At 37.9% G+C, this 15,351-nt stretch overlaps 3 protein-coding genes across 7 annotated transcripts; 2 read left to right on the top strand and 1 right to left on the bottom strand.

Moving 5' to 3' along the window:
• Positions 1–187: 187 nt before the first annotated feature.
• On the bottom strand, positions 188–3,492 carry LOC18055759 (U-box domain-containing protein 51). Of its 2 annotated transcripts, none has more exons than XM_024177407.1 (9): positions 3,235–3,492; positions 3,035–3,120; positions 2,819–2,940; positions 2,527–2,733; positions 2,132–2,432; positions 1,942–2,043; positions 1,437–1,865; positions 514–1,362; positions 188–350 (listed from the first exon to the last, which is right to left on the bottom strand). In XM_024177407.1, exons 1-9 carry the CDS (start codon positions 3,392–3,394, stop codon positions 315–317), a joined length of 2,292 nt encoding a protein of 763 aa, XP_024033175.1. In that variant the 5' UTR covers positions 3,395–3,492; the 3' UTR covers positions 188–314. The 2 variants fall into 2 exon arrangements, with proteins under 2 accessions (XP_024033175.1, XP_006453060.2); XM_006452997.2 differs by having other exon boundaries at positions 561–1,362.
• A 1,225-nt stretch (positions 3,493–4,717) lies between these two features.
• LOC18055758 (peptidyl-prolyl cis-trans isomerase CYP57) lies at positions 4,718–11,670 on the top strand. 4 transcript variants are annotated; one of them, XR_002903824.1, is made up of 11 exons: positions 4,718–5,065; positions 5,564–5,742; positions 5,817–5,918; positions 6,228–6,334; positions 6,454–6,586; positions 6,717–6,936; positions 7,809–7,848; positions 7,946–8,144; positions 8,940–9,085; positions 9,971–10,383; positions 11,148–11,670. XR_002903824.1 is itself a non-coding variant. In XM_024177408.1 (10 exons), exons 1-10 carry the CDS (start codon positions 4,846–4,848, stop codon positions 10,173–10,175), a joined length of 1,551 nt encoding a protein of 516 aa, XP_024033176.1. In that variant the 5' UTR covers positions 4,718–4,845; the 3' UTR covers positions 10,176–10,566. The 4 variants fall into 4 exon arrangements, 3 of the variants coding, with proteins under 3 accessions (XP_024033176.1, XP_006453058.1, XP_006453059.2); XM_024177408.1 differs by lacking the exon at positions 11,148–11,670 and having other exon boundaries at positions 9,971–10,566; XM_006452995.2 differs by lacking the exon at positions 11,148–11,670 and having other exon boundaries at positions 4,719–5,065; positions 8,940–9,080; positions 9,971–10,566.
• Positions 11,671–12,697: 1,027 nt separating this feature from the next.
• Positions 12,698–14,816, top strand: LOC112095873 (protein ALP1-like). Its single transcript, XM_024178466.1, has one exon. It carries the CDS (start codon positions 12,980–12,982, stop codon positions 14,528–14,530), a length of 1,551 nt encoding a protein of 516 aa, XP_024034234.1. The 5' UTR covers positions 12,698–12,979; the 3' UTR covers positions 14,531–14,816.
• Positions 14,817–15,351: the final 535 nt, after the last annotated feature.

Genomic DNA, 15,351 nt, shown 5'->3' with positions numbered 1-15,351 from the left:
TAACAATGACTTCACTTGAATGTAAGCATGGAAAATAGAGAATGGGGCAGTTCAGAAAAATGTACTTTCAACAAAAACAATTAAGCCATAAGATTATCTGGAAGATGTTCTTGAGAACTCAAAATACTCTTCACAAAATAATTACATTTGATGTTTCAAGCACAAAAATGCTCTATGTATAGTTGGCGTAAAATTGTCTGAAAATATTCATTTCCAATTTACACTTCTCAGAATGAACGGGATCACCGTATTATCTTGTCATGAGAACATTTTCATTAATTCTTTCAAAAATTGATCTTAGGCTTCAGTTTTGATCATCTTTCCTCGTGCTCTATGCTCGAGTCCTCCATCTGCATTCATAGATTCCGAAAAAAATTAATCAGGAACAAGATTTGTTGCCTACATAGAATAAGCATTCTCTCGAAATAATTTGCCGTCTTAATCCTATCAGTTTTTTAGTTAAAAATGTTTCAGTTCCGCTTATGAGTGCCAATCTTAATGCCAGAACTAAACCTGACTTGATGATGGATTTGATATCCTTGAGTTAGAATAAGACGAACTTGACAAAGGAGGAGGAGAACGCGGCACATTGCTGCGAGTATGACTAGTCCTACCGCTGCCGCTGTGCGAGTGTCCCTCTCTTTTTGCATAACCGTAACTCTTGTTTGATTCTAGTTTCCTTCCTAGGTCTTTCAATCGGTTAAGGTCAGGCACAATGACTGTGCCAAGATCTGGCCTGTCTTTCTTCCTCAGCTCAGCACATTGTATTGCCAATTTCGCGCAACTTTCAGCCGCTTCAGCAGGCCAATCTGTTACGGCTGGATCAAGCATCTCTGCCAATGTTCCTTTCTCGATGGCACGTGAAACATGATGAGTCAGGCCCATTGGAGACCTGGCTGTGAGAATCTGAAGTAGCATTATCCCGAACGAGTATATATCTGATTTTGTAGTCAACATTCCCGTTTGTTGGTACTCAGGATCAATGTAACAGAACGTTCCTGCAGCTGAAGTCATGTGATACTGTGTGACACTATCAGCGACTGAAGGTGGAACTAACCGCGCAAGGCCAACGTCACTAATTTTGCTCACATAATTGCGGTCTAGGAGGATGTTTGCTGGCTTCAGGTCCCGATGCACAAGAGGTTCTGGCTTAGCTTGGTGAAGAAATAGAAGTGCCGTTGCAATCTCGGCAGCTATTTTGAACCGTTTTCTCCATGGAATTACAGGGGTGTTGCCTCTTCGAAGCAATCGATCTTCTAAGCTACCATTGTGCATGTATTCATATACCAAGCATCCATAATCCGGGCAGGCACCAAGGAGCAGCACCATGTTTGGATGTCTAATGCTGCTTAAAACCTCAACCTGGACAAGGTGTCGTTTCAGTCAGCACGTATAAAGAACACGGGGACTGAAAAGGACTAAAAAGGGCGGCTTACTTCTTGTTGAAATTGCCTCTTTCCTTGAGCAGCATCAGGCCTTAAAACTTTGATTGCAACTGGGGTGTGATCAAGTTTGCCTCTATAAACAGGTCCATAACCGCCTTCTCCAATCTTCATTGCCTCTGAGAACTTGTCAGTAGCTTCTTCAATCTCCTCTATCGTGTATTTTCTGTACCGGACATCATTATTTGCCAAAGCAGTCAAAGCACGATTCTTCTCTTCCGCCTCTCGCTTGGCCTTTAACTCTGCTTGTTTTCTTCTCTGTGCCTCCGCGTCTGCTAGCTTCTGAGCTTTCTCAGCTGCTTCAATTGCAGCTCTGCACTTAGCCTTCTCCATTTCTGCGATGGCCAGAGCTGTCTCTTCCGCCATCCTTGCTTCCTCAAATCTCTGCGCCTCCTCCATCTTCCACTGATTAAGCTCTTTAGCCTGTATGTAATTTCTTTCAGCAAAGGAACCAAAAGTCAAAATTCTTTTAGTAGTACATTGATGGTAAAAGATATACCTTCTTTTTGGCATTGAGTGCTTCTTTGCAAGCAGTGCTGTACATTTCCATGGTCTGCCGAAGCTCCAGCTTTAATCTTCTCATCTCTGCCTCTAAGTCCCGCTGCCAGTCAACATTAATCAGATAAATTATTGAAGAACATGACCATTTTCTTAGCTATGATGCACTAACTAGTACTGATTGCACTTACCGAAGATTGCGAAGCTGAGGAAACTCTAGGAGAAACTGGTACACTGGAGAAATCAAGATTTTTGGATGAAATATCAAGAGACCCCATTCCTAGTGGGCCTGAATAATCAGATTCATCTGAGAAAGAATCGCGGCCAGTTGATCTTCGACCAGGGAGTGTGGATTCAATAGTGTCTAACGCGAGAGTGGATGGAGAGCTTCTATGTCTATCGTGTGCTGCTGCTCTTATTGGAGTGCTGCCTTTCTCCCATGACAATCTTTCTGTTGCTAAACCTCTTGGAATTCCCCTCATGCCCTGTCCTCTGCTTTGAGCAAAAACATGAAAAGATCAGTAACTCTAAAGATTGAATGAGAGACTTATTAGAGTGCATGCATGCATGATCAGCTTCTAATTACCTAAAGGGATCGTCTAGTTCGCCATGATCAGATGGAATCTGAGGTGGAATTCCAGGCGATGGTTGCCTTGGTGGAGCAGCAGTATTAGCAGCAGGCCGCTGCGCGGTTCGCACCGATAATATCTTCCCTTTTGAAATTATATACACAGAACAAAAGTCTGGTGCAGATTTCATCACAGTAGTTGATATATCAACACCTTTAAACTTCCTATGAATAAAGAAAAAACAAAAATGTTAGATTTGCCTCAGGCCTTGATGTGCACATAAAATTAAAGAGAGTAATAAAGAGAGACCTCGCAAGAGCATTTCTTGTTGATGCACCAACAACGATGTTGCTGAGTAAATTCCTGCCTATGTATTCCAGGATTGCTTTAGAAATATCATTATCATCAATGACAACCTCCTTCAATAAAACCTGAATTTGACAATCAAACGCATTGTAATTTAATCTCGTACATCGATAAAACTCTCATTCATGTCACATTAATTCATTGTAATGATTCATTTACCCCTTTACGTGCACAATATCCGCGGAAAGGCGTGAAAAGCTGTTGCATCTCAGAATCAGATTCAACATAACCTCCATTGGAATTCTCTGTATATAACCCCTCAGAATCAGTTCTATACAACAGCTTAATTATAGATGTGCGTAACATTCCGGCCGCCGGCCGGATTAATTACATGCATGTAAATGAGGGAGGGTACCTACGATGATTATACTTTTGGCGAATGTGGAGCAAAATGATAAGAGGGTTGCTGATAATAAGATGATCGATGGCCCATCTCACAGCATGGGGGCTGTTCTTGTCTCTGTCAATGGCCACGGCCGTCGAGTTGGGCGGAACGCTCTCATCGAATTGAGGAAACATTTGCGAACCCGACGGCACGGCTTCTTGCTAATTAACTTTGATATAAATATATAGATATTTATATCAAAGTAATCAGCCACCAAAAACCAGCAACAATGTTGGCACCGTCACCTTATCCCGTTTCCTTTTTCTTTTTTTTTTTTAATAAATTGTTTCTAGTGGAGAAAGAGAAAAGAAAGGTGAATGGATTTAGTTAGCTAAGCTAGTTTTATTTTTTCAATTTTTCATAAACTCGGTTGGCAACGTAATAATATTTAACGGTCGACAACGAGTCCTGAAAATGCGTGGTATGTGTTGTTTTAGGCGTTTGACCGGGTCGTTATAATTATGAACTTCTGTTGTGTCTATCTTTCGACAAATCTGCCGTCGGGATGCTCCGTTTTGAGCTATTGTGTATTGGTTTCTTAGTATTAGCTTCGCAGTCCCAACTCCCACCGAATTGACACGTCAAATCTCGAATGCTAAAAATGCTTGTTTGCATGCATGCATGGTCAAATTGAATAAAGTCTTGTGAGTCTTTTATCTTGCTTTGTTGGATATTTCAACTCGAGATAAAAGCAAACTCTCGAGTCTCGAATTACAGTAACTTTTTTTTAGAAAATAGAAATACGGAATTTCTTCAAATTATTTGGTGACAATTTCATGCAATAATAAAACACCCGCAATTAATGTTTATTGACCACCAGCCTACTTAAATCTGTACTTTTTGAGTTTTTGTTCTAGAACAGCAGCTTTTAAAAGCCACAACATTTTGCATACATTTTTATACATAGCTTTTAATAAATCATTTCTCTTTTTATTTTTGAGGTTTTCGTAATTATTAATGGGATTTATTTTCTTTCTAAATTATGTAGAAATTGATATGACTTATTCTAAATCTGTATATTTAAACCATACTATCACATAATTGATCTAAAAATATTCAAGGGAGATTCATAATAATAATAATAACATTAATAATAAGACTAATGATATAGCCATAAACTCTTGTATAAATTTATTTTGTACAAATTGATGTAATATGATAAGATTAGTTGAATTAAATATCACTTGACTCACATAATTTATTTTTATTATTTTATATTTTCATTCAACCAATAAATTAATATCACATCAATTTATATAAAATAAATTTATATAAAAATTTATAATTACATCATCACTCTAATAATAATAAAAGGCCACAACATTATTTATATAAGGCTTTAAGCCTCTAAACCCAACTTATAGTGTCCCTTGGGGAATCCGATTCAGATGTGTTGATAACTCGGGCATTCAATGTACATCAAGCTGGGCTTTAGGCCCATTAATCACCGTGTGTACGACGTCGGTTCTTATGCATTTTCACCCGCATCCAAAAAGAACAAAAACGGCGAGAGAGCTGACCCGAACCCGATATCTCGTCGGAACGAAACACACGACACGAGGCGAGCAAGGACTGAGGAAAGAGAATGTCATCGGTGTACGTATTAGAGCCGCCGACAAAAGGAAAGGTGATAGTGAAGACGACGCACGGGCCAATTGACATCGAGCTTTGGCCTAAAGAGGCTCCGAAAGCCGTGAGGAACTTCGTGCAGCTCTGCCTCGAAGGCTATTTCGACAACACCATCTTTCAACGCATCATCAAGGGCTTTCTGGTTCAGGGCGGCGACCCCACCGGCACCGGCACAGGTCATAATATTTCTAATCCTTTCCACTAAAGAATGAGAATTTGATTCCGAATTTGAAGGAAAAAAAATTACTTATTTAGGTCTTTTCTCTTGAGATTACTCCTCTTGCTTATAGGATACTGAAATACTGAAACTGACGAAGTTATTAATCAGTGCTTTATATTTAACTTGCCAAGGGATGATAATACTGTGTTTGATTTGGGGAGTTTGATAAAGAGATAAACATGCTGTTGAGTATTCCCGTCATGTAGCATGAGTGGATGCAGGTGCTTCACCTTTAATTCTTTAAGCTTACATGATCCTTTAGTGTGTGTGACTTAAATTAGTTGACTTTTTACTTTATTATTTTCAAGGTGAATTCTGTTATTAATAAAAAAAAATACTGTTATTTTGTTTGGCCTACCTCGTTCTTATAGACATTGGTCATTGTTAAAGGCATTGTTGTTTTTGAATGGTTGGATGCTTCATTTGTTAACATCTTGATTGTCAATATCTGTAGGTGGGGAAAGTATATACGGAGGTAACTTTGCTGACGAGTTCCATTCGCGTCTAAGATTCAATCACCGAGGGTTAGTCGCATGTGCAAATGCTGGCTCCCCACATTCTAATGGGAGTCAATTTTTTATATCTTTGGATAGATGCGATTGGCTTGATCGGAAGAACACTATTTTTGGAAAGGTAATGTTGATTACATTGGTAAACTTATATGCAAGCTATTTTCAGGGTTGCAGAACTCATTTCTTTGTTTTCAGGTGACTGGGGATTCAATATTTAATCTTTTGAGGTTGGGTGAGGTTGACACCGATAAGAATGATCGACCGCTGGATCCACCTCCAAAATTACTTTCAGTTGAAGTATGTTTCTTCTAGTGCATTCTCTAATTCAGAATGTTTTTAGAACTGTTTGGGCTTGGATAGTTATGGAACTTGTGTCAGTGATTTTGTTAAAGAGATTGGAATTTTCGTGTAAAGCATATCATTAATAGAGTCAGTGACTTAGTACTTGACATTGATTTTGTGTTTTCCTGTGTTGGGTGGTTTGAACCGTGTGCGGTTTCCTTTTCATACCAGTTTACGTGATTTTTCATTCACTTAGTAATTACAATGACAAAGCAGGAAGAAAGTCTCATTAGTTAGCTTTTTTCTGGAAAAATTGGTTTTTAGGTGCTGTGGAACCCTTTTGAAGATATTGTTCCTAGAGCACCTTCAAGGCCCTCAATCCAAACCACAACTGAGGCTGAGAATAAAGATATAAAGAAGAAAGCTGTAAAGTGAGTTTCTTACCACACTTGGTGGAACATCATCTCTTGCGAATGAGCAGACAGAACCTTATGCATATTATGTTTCTCTTACTTTGTTTAAGTTGAGTATTTCTATTTGCACAATGCAGAAAGCTGAACTTGCTTTCATTTGGAGAAGAAGCTGAAGAAGAGGAGAAGGAACTGGCATCCGTAAAGCAAAAAATCAGGAGTAGTCATGACGTTTTGGATGATCCCCGTCTTCTTAAGGAAGATAAAGGATTGGTAATAACCGAATATCTGCTGTTCAATCTTTTTTCATGATTATAAAAACATAGCATGTTGCATCACAAATTTTATGATTAGTTTCCTAAATTTTTGTAAGTTAATCTCTTTATCCCTCTCTCTCATGCAGAACACATCTGGAGACAAAACAAGAGAGGTGCAATTATCTGTAAGGGAAGCTCTAAGTTCAAAGAAAGAAGAGCCAAAGAAAGATTCAGAAGCTGAATTTCCGAATTTCATTGATCATAGTGATGATGATGAGGCCAGTTTTGATGCAAAAATGCGTCAAAAGATACTTAGGAGACGGAAGGACCTGGGAGATGTCCCACCTAAGCAAAAGATGCACAATGGTACCTTAATTATCTGTGTTATTTTTCAAGTAATAAATTCTAATTCTATAGGTGTTCAACTTATAAATACTGTTCTCTGTCGACCATCCATCAGAAATAAGTAATACTAGTTTTAGTGGTTGCTACCATTGCTCCTTTCCTAGAGTATCGTTTGGCTAAAGAATATAAGAGCAACGGTGAAGCTGGAAAACTTGCATTATTATAGTACATGTGCTCACACACATTCATGACTCTTTAAGTCGACACTTGACAGACACCATTGGAAAGTTAAAGAGACTTGTTAAATAGGTACTGGAAAATTTAGAAGCCTACAATTGCCTATCACAGTAAAAAATGAAGCAGAATATTAACTGTCATCCACTTGTAAAACTGCGTATAATTGAATAGAAATGACCACAGACTTTTGCCTCAAAGCTGCCATTATGACTAGGTGGAGAAAATTAGTCTCCTGGTAAGCAACGGGGAGATTCCTTCTATTGGATGAACTGTAAGAAAGACCCTTAAATCTGGATACTAGGAGGCACCTGAGGTCTTACTTTGAACTCCACTTTTATAGCACTGCTTTCGTCTGTCATATGTCCATTTCATTAAAGTAGTTTGTTTAGCAAACCCCTTTACATATTGAAACAAGCCCCACAACATGCTATGATTTGTTGAAACATGAAATACAATTAAAGTTCCTGATGTCATTTATTAACATTTTACACTCAGTGAAAGGTAGGCTGGGTTTTAACATTAAATTTTCGAGTTCTGATGTATTATTGAACTAATTTGAAGTGAATAGCCTTGGTATCTTCCGATATGCCTCCCTTCATTTCATATGATTTACTTTGATACTATGAGTTCCTTTGATTATTATCTTTTGTCTGCAGGGAGCTCTAGCCCTAGTTACAAGGATACGTCTGCTTCAAGGTGAAGATTTAGATGAAATTTTTTATATTTTGCTATTATTTTGCTGTCATCAATGTTGGCAAACTCAAACTTAATGGTACTCTTTTGTTCTCATCAGATCTAATACTGAAATCACAGATGATGATGATCTACGAAAACCTGGAAAGTTGTCCTTGAAGAAAAAGGGGATGGGGTCAGAAGCTAGAGCTGAACGTATGGCTAATGCAGATGCAGACTTACAACTCTTGAATGAATCTGAAAGAGGAAGACTACTGCAGAAACAGAAGAAGCGCAGACTTCAAGGACGTGAAGATGAAGTATGTTATAATTCATTGATCATCCTTGTTTATCATTTTCTGAGAAAACTTGTGTGTCCTCCTAGTTTTCCTCCCTCATCTTATCTTCCATTCCTTCACTTTCTCCTGTCAGTTAAAGATCAGAAGATGAAGAGGCAAAATCCGAAGTGTTTAGAGAATCGATCAACTTGAGAATCATGGACATTAGACCTGTCTAAGAATTAAGATGAAATTTTGAGAGAACATAAAAATGTAATGTTGGTATATTTATAATTTTGCAAAAATTCTTAAATGGGTATTCTATAACGTTTTACATCTACTTTATATTCCTGGAACTTATTCTTTATCAAATAGGTAAATATTTTTTCCTGGCTCAAATATTCTTAACTTAAGTGCTTGATCTGTTTGCTGTAAATTGGAGGGAAGGAAATGAATGATGGAATTTTAGGAGATCTTTTCCTCACGCTCGCCAAAACCCTTTCTGCATCTCCACTCCTTTTCTTCCTCTGAGCGTATGCTGTTGGGAATTTCAGATGAATGATGCGGTGCATCATAGTTAACCAAATTGAGGTTACTGGGCTAACCCATTCTGCATGATTAGTGAAATAAAAGTTTTGAAAAAAGAAAAGGAAAGGAAAGAAAAGTTGGCTTTTAGCTTAGGAGGAAGAGTTTCCATCTACATGGCAACAGTGCATCAATGCATGTATGAAATCATAAATCTTGCATGTGTACTTGTTGATCATGCTATACTTCTTTTTTCACATGTGATATTTAACATTTGTCATAACGCTTGTACTTTTCCCTTGCCACGATCAGGTTTTAGCAAAGCTTGAGATGTTTAAGAAGTCTGTCTCTGCAAAACCAAATGACTTGAGCAACAAGTCTGGAGGAGGTGAAGATGAGGATTTATCTGACTGGAAAGCAGTTCGGTTAACTTTCGCTCCTGAGCATGGCAAAGTAAGGTCTCTTATCAAAGATTCAAAACCAATTCAGTATGATAGCATGTTGGGGGTACCGACTAGCTAGGTTAGTAAAATCTCGTGTTGAAAACAAGAGGTCTAGGGTTTGAATCCTGCTCACATGGGTTGGGAGGGAATTAGGTTGCTGTTGAACTAAATAAATGGTCAGGAACTATATATATATCATTTTGCATTTATTACCTTCTTAGTGTCTAAGAAATAAATGGTCAGGAACATTGCAAACTCCATTTGACTGAGAACCTAGGCTCAAGCTGAAACAAATGGCAATAAAATTTAATGTTGAGGTATTACATTATTTCTATAAATATTTTGGAACTACATCTTTGTCAGGTGTGAGTAATGTTAGGAGTGGACTGAAACTAAATGGGATGGTTTTGGTTCGACTTTATATAGGTTCAGTTTAGGTTTGTTTTTGTATGAAACCAATCAGTTCAATTATTCTTAGGTTTTAATCTTGCAAGACTCTAAAACTGATCACTACCATATGTAAAGTTTTCACTCAAATTAAACACGTAGCCTCTAGTTGTTGGTTATCCGAGTTTATATACCACTCACAGCCATTGTTTCTTTTAGTTATTTTGTTATCTAACTTCTTTGACGAAGTTCCCTCTTTTCTGATGATTTCATTTGAATTTTTCCAACTTAAACTTCTGTTATTTTACTGCTGTTCTGTCCCAAATTACGCTTTATTTGAATGAGTTTGAAATTTGAACAACTGAATTGTAATTGGTTCAGTTCACCACACCCACCACAGGTAGCAAGTACAAGCACCAAAAATAAATTGTTTCTATTTTAGCATTATTTAGATTGATTACTTTTGGTGTCCATGCTCATTGGACCTAATTTTTCCCGTGAAACATCATGCAGGATAACATGTCTCGTCAGGATGATCCTAATGACTATGTTGTGCATGATCCTCTTTTGGAAAAGGGGAAAGAAAAGTTCAACAGGATGCAAGCCAAGCTTAAGCGACGAGAACGGGAATGGGCTGGAAAATCACTTACTTGATTTATCTTTTGCAGACTTGTGTGAGCCTTTTTTTGTTAATATAAAAGACTTGAGTAAAAACTGATGAGCTGGTTCGCATGCCTATTTGTCTTGGCCATTTGTTCAACAGTTAAAGCCATACAAAAGTTATTCAATGGTTGAAGTCAAAGCTCTCGAGAAACCCGGGAACTTGCTGTTACATGCATTACATGATTCATCTGTGTCGGATGATATTTAGCCATAAAAGAGGTCATGCTTCGGGCTGGCACTACGTCTTACTTCGACTCTGTTTGGTATGGTGCTTTTCCTTCTGTTGGTCTTAAATTCATATTTTCTCCATCAAGTAGGTTAGGATGGAAGAGCATTGTACAGAATCATTTCTTTCTTCATAATGGAACGGTTTTGTAAACATGAGGATAAATTGACTGCTGTTCCAAAAAATCAAATCAATTCAAAGTTTTTGAGATTTCAGCCAACCCCATTAACTGAAGTTTGAACATTTGAGCATTTGACCTGTGAATGAAATCTTAACGTAGGAAAGAGGCATTTCTTTGTTTTGGTCTTGAATCGTGTATCAAAACGTACTTTTAGTTTATTGGAGACTTGTTCAAGGACCAAGGGAATCAAATTAGGATATACGCCCAAAGGTCACCACTTTATGGAAAATCACATGCTTGCTTTAATTGTCTCGTAGGTAGGCTTGACCTTGTGTTCCTTGGATTCATCTCTTGCATTTTCCTATCATCTTCCTGGACTAAATGACAGGATAGTGTGCTTTGAATCACTTTGGAAGATATTTAGTCGGATTCAAACAGGTTACCAATGTAAATCTACTTATTCTAGAGTTGAAATTAAGCTATAGACCTCGAACCTAGAATAAAATTCTGGAATTTTACCAGTAACACTTTTCTATTTTTCTATTATGCATTTGAAACAGATCTTAAATTATTGTTATCGTAAGTATAGAGATTTAACAGAAAAAAACTTGGAATTGAAACAACCCAAATATATATATATATATATCTCATCGTGGATGCTTAATATGCAAGTAATACAGGAGGGTTTTGTGATGCCCATTTCTTTCAAAATTCAAAGTTCGCTGTTCGGTTTTTCCACAAGTCAGGCAGAGGAGAGGGGCTACACACGGCACAGGGTCAAAAAGCGGCGTATAATGTTGAAATTTGTTGCTTCGAGGGGAGGTGTAGGTCCCATTCCCAGCAAAGGGCAAAAAATGATCACTTTCACCATTACCGCTCAAGAGGGAATACAAAATTTGACAAATAAGAAAAGAATAATTATTATGACCGGTGGGATGATGATGATGATTATGCTGTAAATCTTGAATGAGTTTCGGCTTTGCTTCTCCTCTAGCGTGGAGGACCAACTACGGCGGAATTTTCATAGGATCATGCAGAAAATTTAGGAAGACAAAATACTGTTAAACATATCTGCAAGTGCCCCAGTTCGACTTCAATAATAAGGGGCTCTCTATTGGGTTTTTCGTTTTTTATTTATTTAATGTATCTTTTTTAAATGATATTATTTTGATAATATTCGAGGAGCTTGGGTGAAATTTTCTATGAATTGCTGGTAACAGTGAGTGGAACTCTCCCATGGGTTGGTTTATTTTGGACGAGGACGACATTGTTGTCCTTTTTATCTTACAGTCTGTCTATTATTACAGAAATCACTTCCTCGTGAAGTAATAAATATTCTCCTCTTTTGGCTTTTTTGCTTTTTGCGTTACTATTAAAACCACATGTCGTTTTTCAAACGAGTCCCCCTTTCATCGCGCAAAAAGAAATCAATCATCATCGACGACAATGAGCCTCGGCGAGATGCACGACACAATTAGCATTTCTCTATCCAATGACTTACTTGTTCAAGTTTATTTATTACGTGTGCCCAAGGCACCGTCGCACCCAACCACTAATAAGAGTAGCCGCTTTCTAATTTTCCAAAACTCTTTATCGTATTCATCATCATGTCAGCATCTGGGACGTCAGGTACAAATTGCCCCCACAAAAATTAGTGGCCTTCAATTTGACAAACCCTAAAAAATTAGTCCAACCATTGTTGTTTGGAAAAAGGGTATAAGAAGTATTAGACCTGGCACAATTTCACCATCTAGTCGAAGGGAAAATTAATAATTTAAAAAGAAAAATTAGCTACATCTCTGAGTTAGATCCTCAATCCTCAATAATAATAAGTTGCTTGGGTAACTAACCTAACTTATAATTTCAAAGATTGGGGGGGACAGATCCCATCCGTGTAATCACAAGTCACCGTCCTAGACCTAACCCCACCATCCCCACCTCGCAATTCACATCAAATCAAATATACTTTCCTCCATGTGCGTTCACACTACACTAGCACATTTCTTTTTTTTTTGGTTCCCCTGATACATTCAACTCAATCAACAACTCTGAATTACGCACATCTCTGTCTCCTGAGCGTTGACTATCTTATATTTGCAAAGCAAAATGATAATGACGTGTAATACATTTTTAACATTATTTTGTGCCATTTGATTATTAATTAATTTGACTATACGTAATCAATATCGATTTGAGCTTCATAGATCACTATTTTTTAAAAGCACCAAAAACGCGTTCAGATTAACCAGCAAAGCCTCAAAGTCTACATCCATTTCATTTGTAGGTATTATTTAACTTTTTGCTGCTGAACGAATGAAAGAAACTTCAGGATTGCTGAATATTTTCCTTATTTGTATATGGATGGCCACTTTGTCAATTTCTGTGTTCACACTTTGTTCTTCAAAGTTTGTTCACACCAACCTTTAAACCCTTTTCAAATCTCTTATATGCAACTCTCTTATACTATATCCCCTCGCTCACAGAACCAAAGATTAAAAAAAGTAAACAAGAAATGAGTCATATCATTTCTAAAATCAGAAAGAGGAAAAGAAAGGATGAGCAAGTTGGCTATGAAGATGATGATGATGATGATAATAATGATGATGAGTGTTATGACAGCAGTGGTAATGAATCACCACGACCATCGTCATCGTCAGAAGAAGGAGGTGGTGGGAAGAAGAAAGATTTAAATGGTATTATTACTTCATTGTTGTTGTTAGAAGAGCAAGAAAAGGGTGACCAAGATGCACAGAAGAAAGCTTCAGCCGAAGAAAAATCATTTTTCGAAGCAAATCACAGGAACAAGAAAAAAACCATGTTGGAGTATTACTCCAACATACAAGATTACTATGCAGAAGTTCAAGAAACTGAACGTGTGAAGAGGAAGAAGTCACGTTCACTTGCCACTTCTGTTGCTGCCATCACTGCTATTGCTGCTGATGATTCTCTGCAGGCAGAGAAACAAGCCAAGCAGGGAACCGGTGGCGCTGGTTCGGGTCAGCATAGGAGGTTGTGGGTGAAGGACAGGTCTAAGGCCTGGTGGGATGAATGTAACAGGCCCGACTATCCGGAAGAGGAGTTCAAGAAATGGTTTAGAATGAGGAGGCAAACGTTTGACATGATATGCGAAGAGCTGAATTCTGTAATTGCTAAGGAAGACACCACTTTGAGGAATGCAATTCCTGTGAGACAGAGGGTTGCTGTTTGTATTTGGAGACTTGCTACAGGAGAGCCACTCAGACTTGTATCAAAGAGGTTTGGTTTAGGGATATCGACTTGTCATAAATTGGTTCTTGAAGTTTGTACAGCTATTAGAAGTGTGTTAATGCCCAAGTATTTACAATGGCCTGATGATGATGCTTTGAGGAAGATAAAAGATGAGTTTGAAGTTATATCTGGGATCCCGAATGTTGTTGGTTCAATGTATACTACTCATGTTCCGATTATAGCTCCAAAGATTAGTGTCGCTGCTTATTTCAATAAGCGGCATACAGAAAGGAATCAGAAGACTTCTTATTCTATCACGGTTCAGGGAGTTGTGAATCCGAATGGGGCATTTACTGATGTGTGCATTGGATGGCCCGGTTCAATGCCTGACGACCAGGTGTTAGAGAAGTCTGCTTTGTATCAAAGAGCAAGCGGGGGTCTTTTAAAGGGTGTGTGGATCGTTGGAGGTTCAGGGTATCCGTTAATGGATTGGGTTTTGGTGCCTTATACACAGCAGCATTTGACATGGACTCAGCATGCTTTTAATGAGAAGATTGGAGAGATTCAAAGGGTTTCTAAAGATGCATTTGCTCGGTTGAAAGGAAGATGGTGTTGTCTGCAGAAGAGAACGGAGGTTAAACTACAGGATTTGCCTGTGGTTCTCGGGGCATGTTGTGTGTTGCATAATATTTGTGAGATGATGAATGAGGAGCTGGATCCGGAGTTGGCATTTGATCTTGTTGATGATGAGATGGTCCCAGAAGTTGCTCTGAGATCGGTGAGCTCAATGAAGACTAGGGATTCCATTGCTCATAATCTTCTGCACCATGGCCTTGCAGGCACTGCATTTCTATAGTTGCATTTATTTGTTTGCTGCTTTCATGATATTATGATTCTTTTGCTGATCTTCAGTTCTTATGTTTGTAGTGATTCATCCTAATTTGTTAAAGGGGCTATGTAAAATCTTATGTTTGCCCCTCTCTCAAATTGATTGATGATTGTTAGTCTTCAATCTTCATAGCTTATTGTTAATTATAGCCAAAGATCACAAACAATTAATGTAAGCTAGCTAGGCTCCATAGTTCCAAGGAATAAAGAGATGAATGAGAATACACACAAAATTGTACTCTTTTGAACCAACAGTCTTTTGCTTCACCTTGTTTACATGTTTTAATTTCAAATGCTATGAAGGTTTGTGCTATGAAGGTTTGTGTTAAAACTTTGTGATTATTTAGCAGCATTGACGACAAAGATCCCAGAAGCCCAAAATGGTGTTGAAAACGATGTTTTGCTAACTGTATATTATGTTGTGAAGTTGAGGAAATAAATCTGGTATTGATGAGATTAGGTGATTAAAGATTCTGCCAACCAAATACGGGACGATTGATGTATGCTACTCGTCAAATGATTGGCATTGAACCATTCAAACAGTTCATATGGCCCTGAATTCTCGACTTCCAATGTTATCACGGCACTTAAAAGATCAGTTAAGACTTCAGTTATATTTCCAACTGAAGGAATTTCTTCCGCATTGTTATATAGTTGATAATATTGAAGGTTGAAAGATTCCATTTTAGAGTAAGATGAAAGCTCCGCTGCCTATTTTTGGTTCCTGTATCATGCCAGCACTGAAAATTCATTGTTTATTAACGATTGTGTAATCGCTTAGCTTGCATG

This window comes from Citrus clementina, unplaced genomic scaffold (assembly GCF_000493195.1).
Source record: "Citrus clementina cultivar Clemenules unplaced genomic scaffold, Citrus_clementina_v1.0 scaffold_1, whole genome shotgun sequence".
Taxonomy (NCBI): Eukaryota; Viridiplantae; Streptophyta; class Magnoliopsida; order Sapindales; family Rutaceae; genus Citrus; species Citrus x clementina.
The sequence above is the reverse complement of the archived record's forward strand: the minus strand, read 5'-3'. Positions and strand labels throughout refer to the sequence as shown.

Bases quoted from the DNA above. Each gene is read 5' to 3' on its own strand.
- LOC18055759 (XM_024177407.1), bottom strand. From the start codon at position 3,394: ATGTTTCCTCAATTCGATGAGAGCGTTCCGCCCAACTCGACGGCCGTG. The intron at 2,734-2,818 runs GTCTCTCTTTAT...CTTTATTCATAG, and splicing joins ACAAGAAATGCTCTTGCGAG to GAAGTTTAAAGGTGTTGATA. The intron at 1,866-1,941 runs GTATATCTTTTA...AATTACATACAG, and splicing joins CACTCAATGCCAAAAAGAAG to GCTAAAGAGCTTAATCAGTG.
- LOC112095873 (XM_024178466.1), top strand. From the start codon at position 12,980: ATGAGTCATATCATTTCTAAAATCAGAAAGAGGAAAAGAAAGGATGAG.
- LOC18055758 (XM_024177408.1), top strand. From the start codon at position 4,846: ATGTCATCGGTGTACGTATTAGAGCCGCCGACAAAAGGAAAGGTGATA. The intron at 5,743-5,816 runs GTAATGTTGATT...CTTTGTTTTCAG, and splicing joins AGAACACTATTTTTGGAAAG to GTGACTGGGGATTCAATATT. The intron at 5,919-6,227 runs GTATGTTTCTTC...ATTGGTTTTTAG, and splicing joins CAAAATTACTTTCAGTTGAA to GTGCTGTGGAACCCTTTTGA.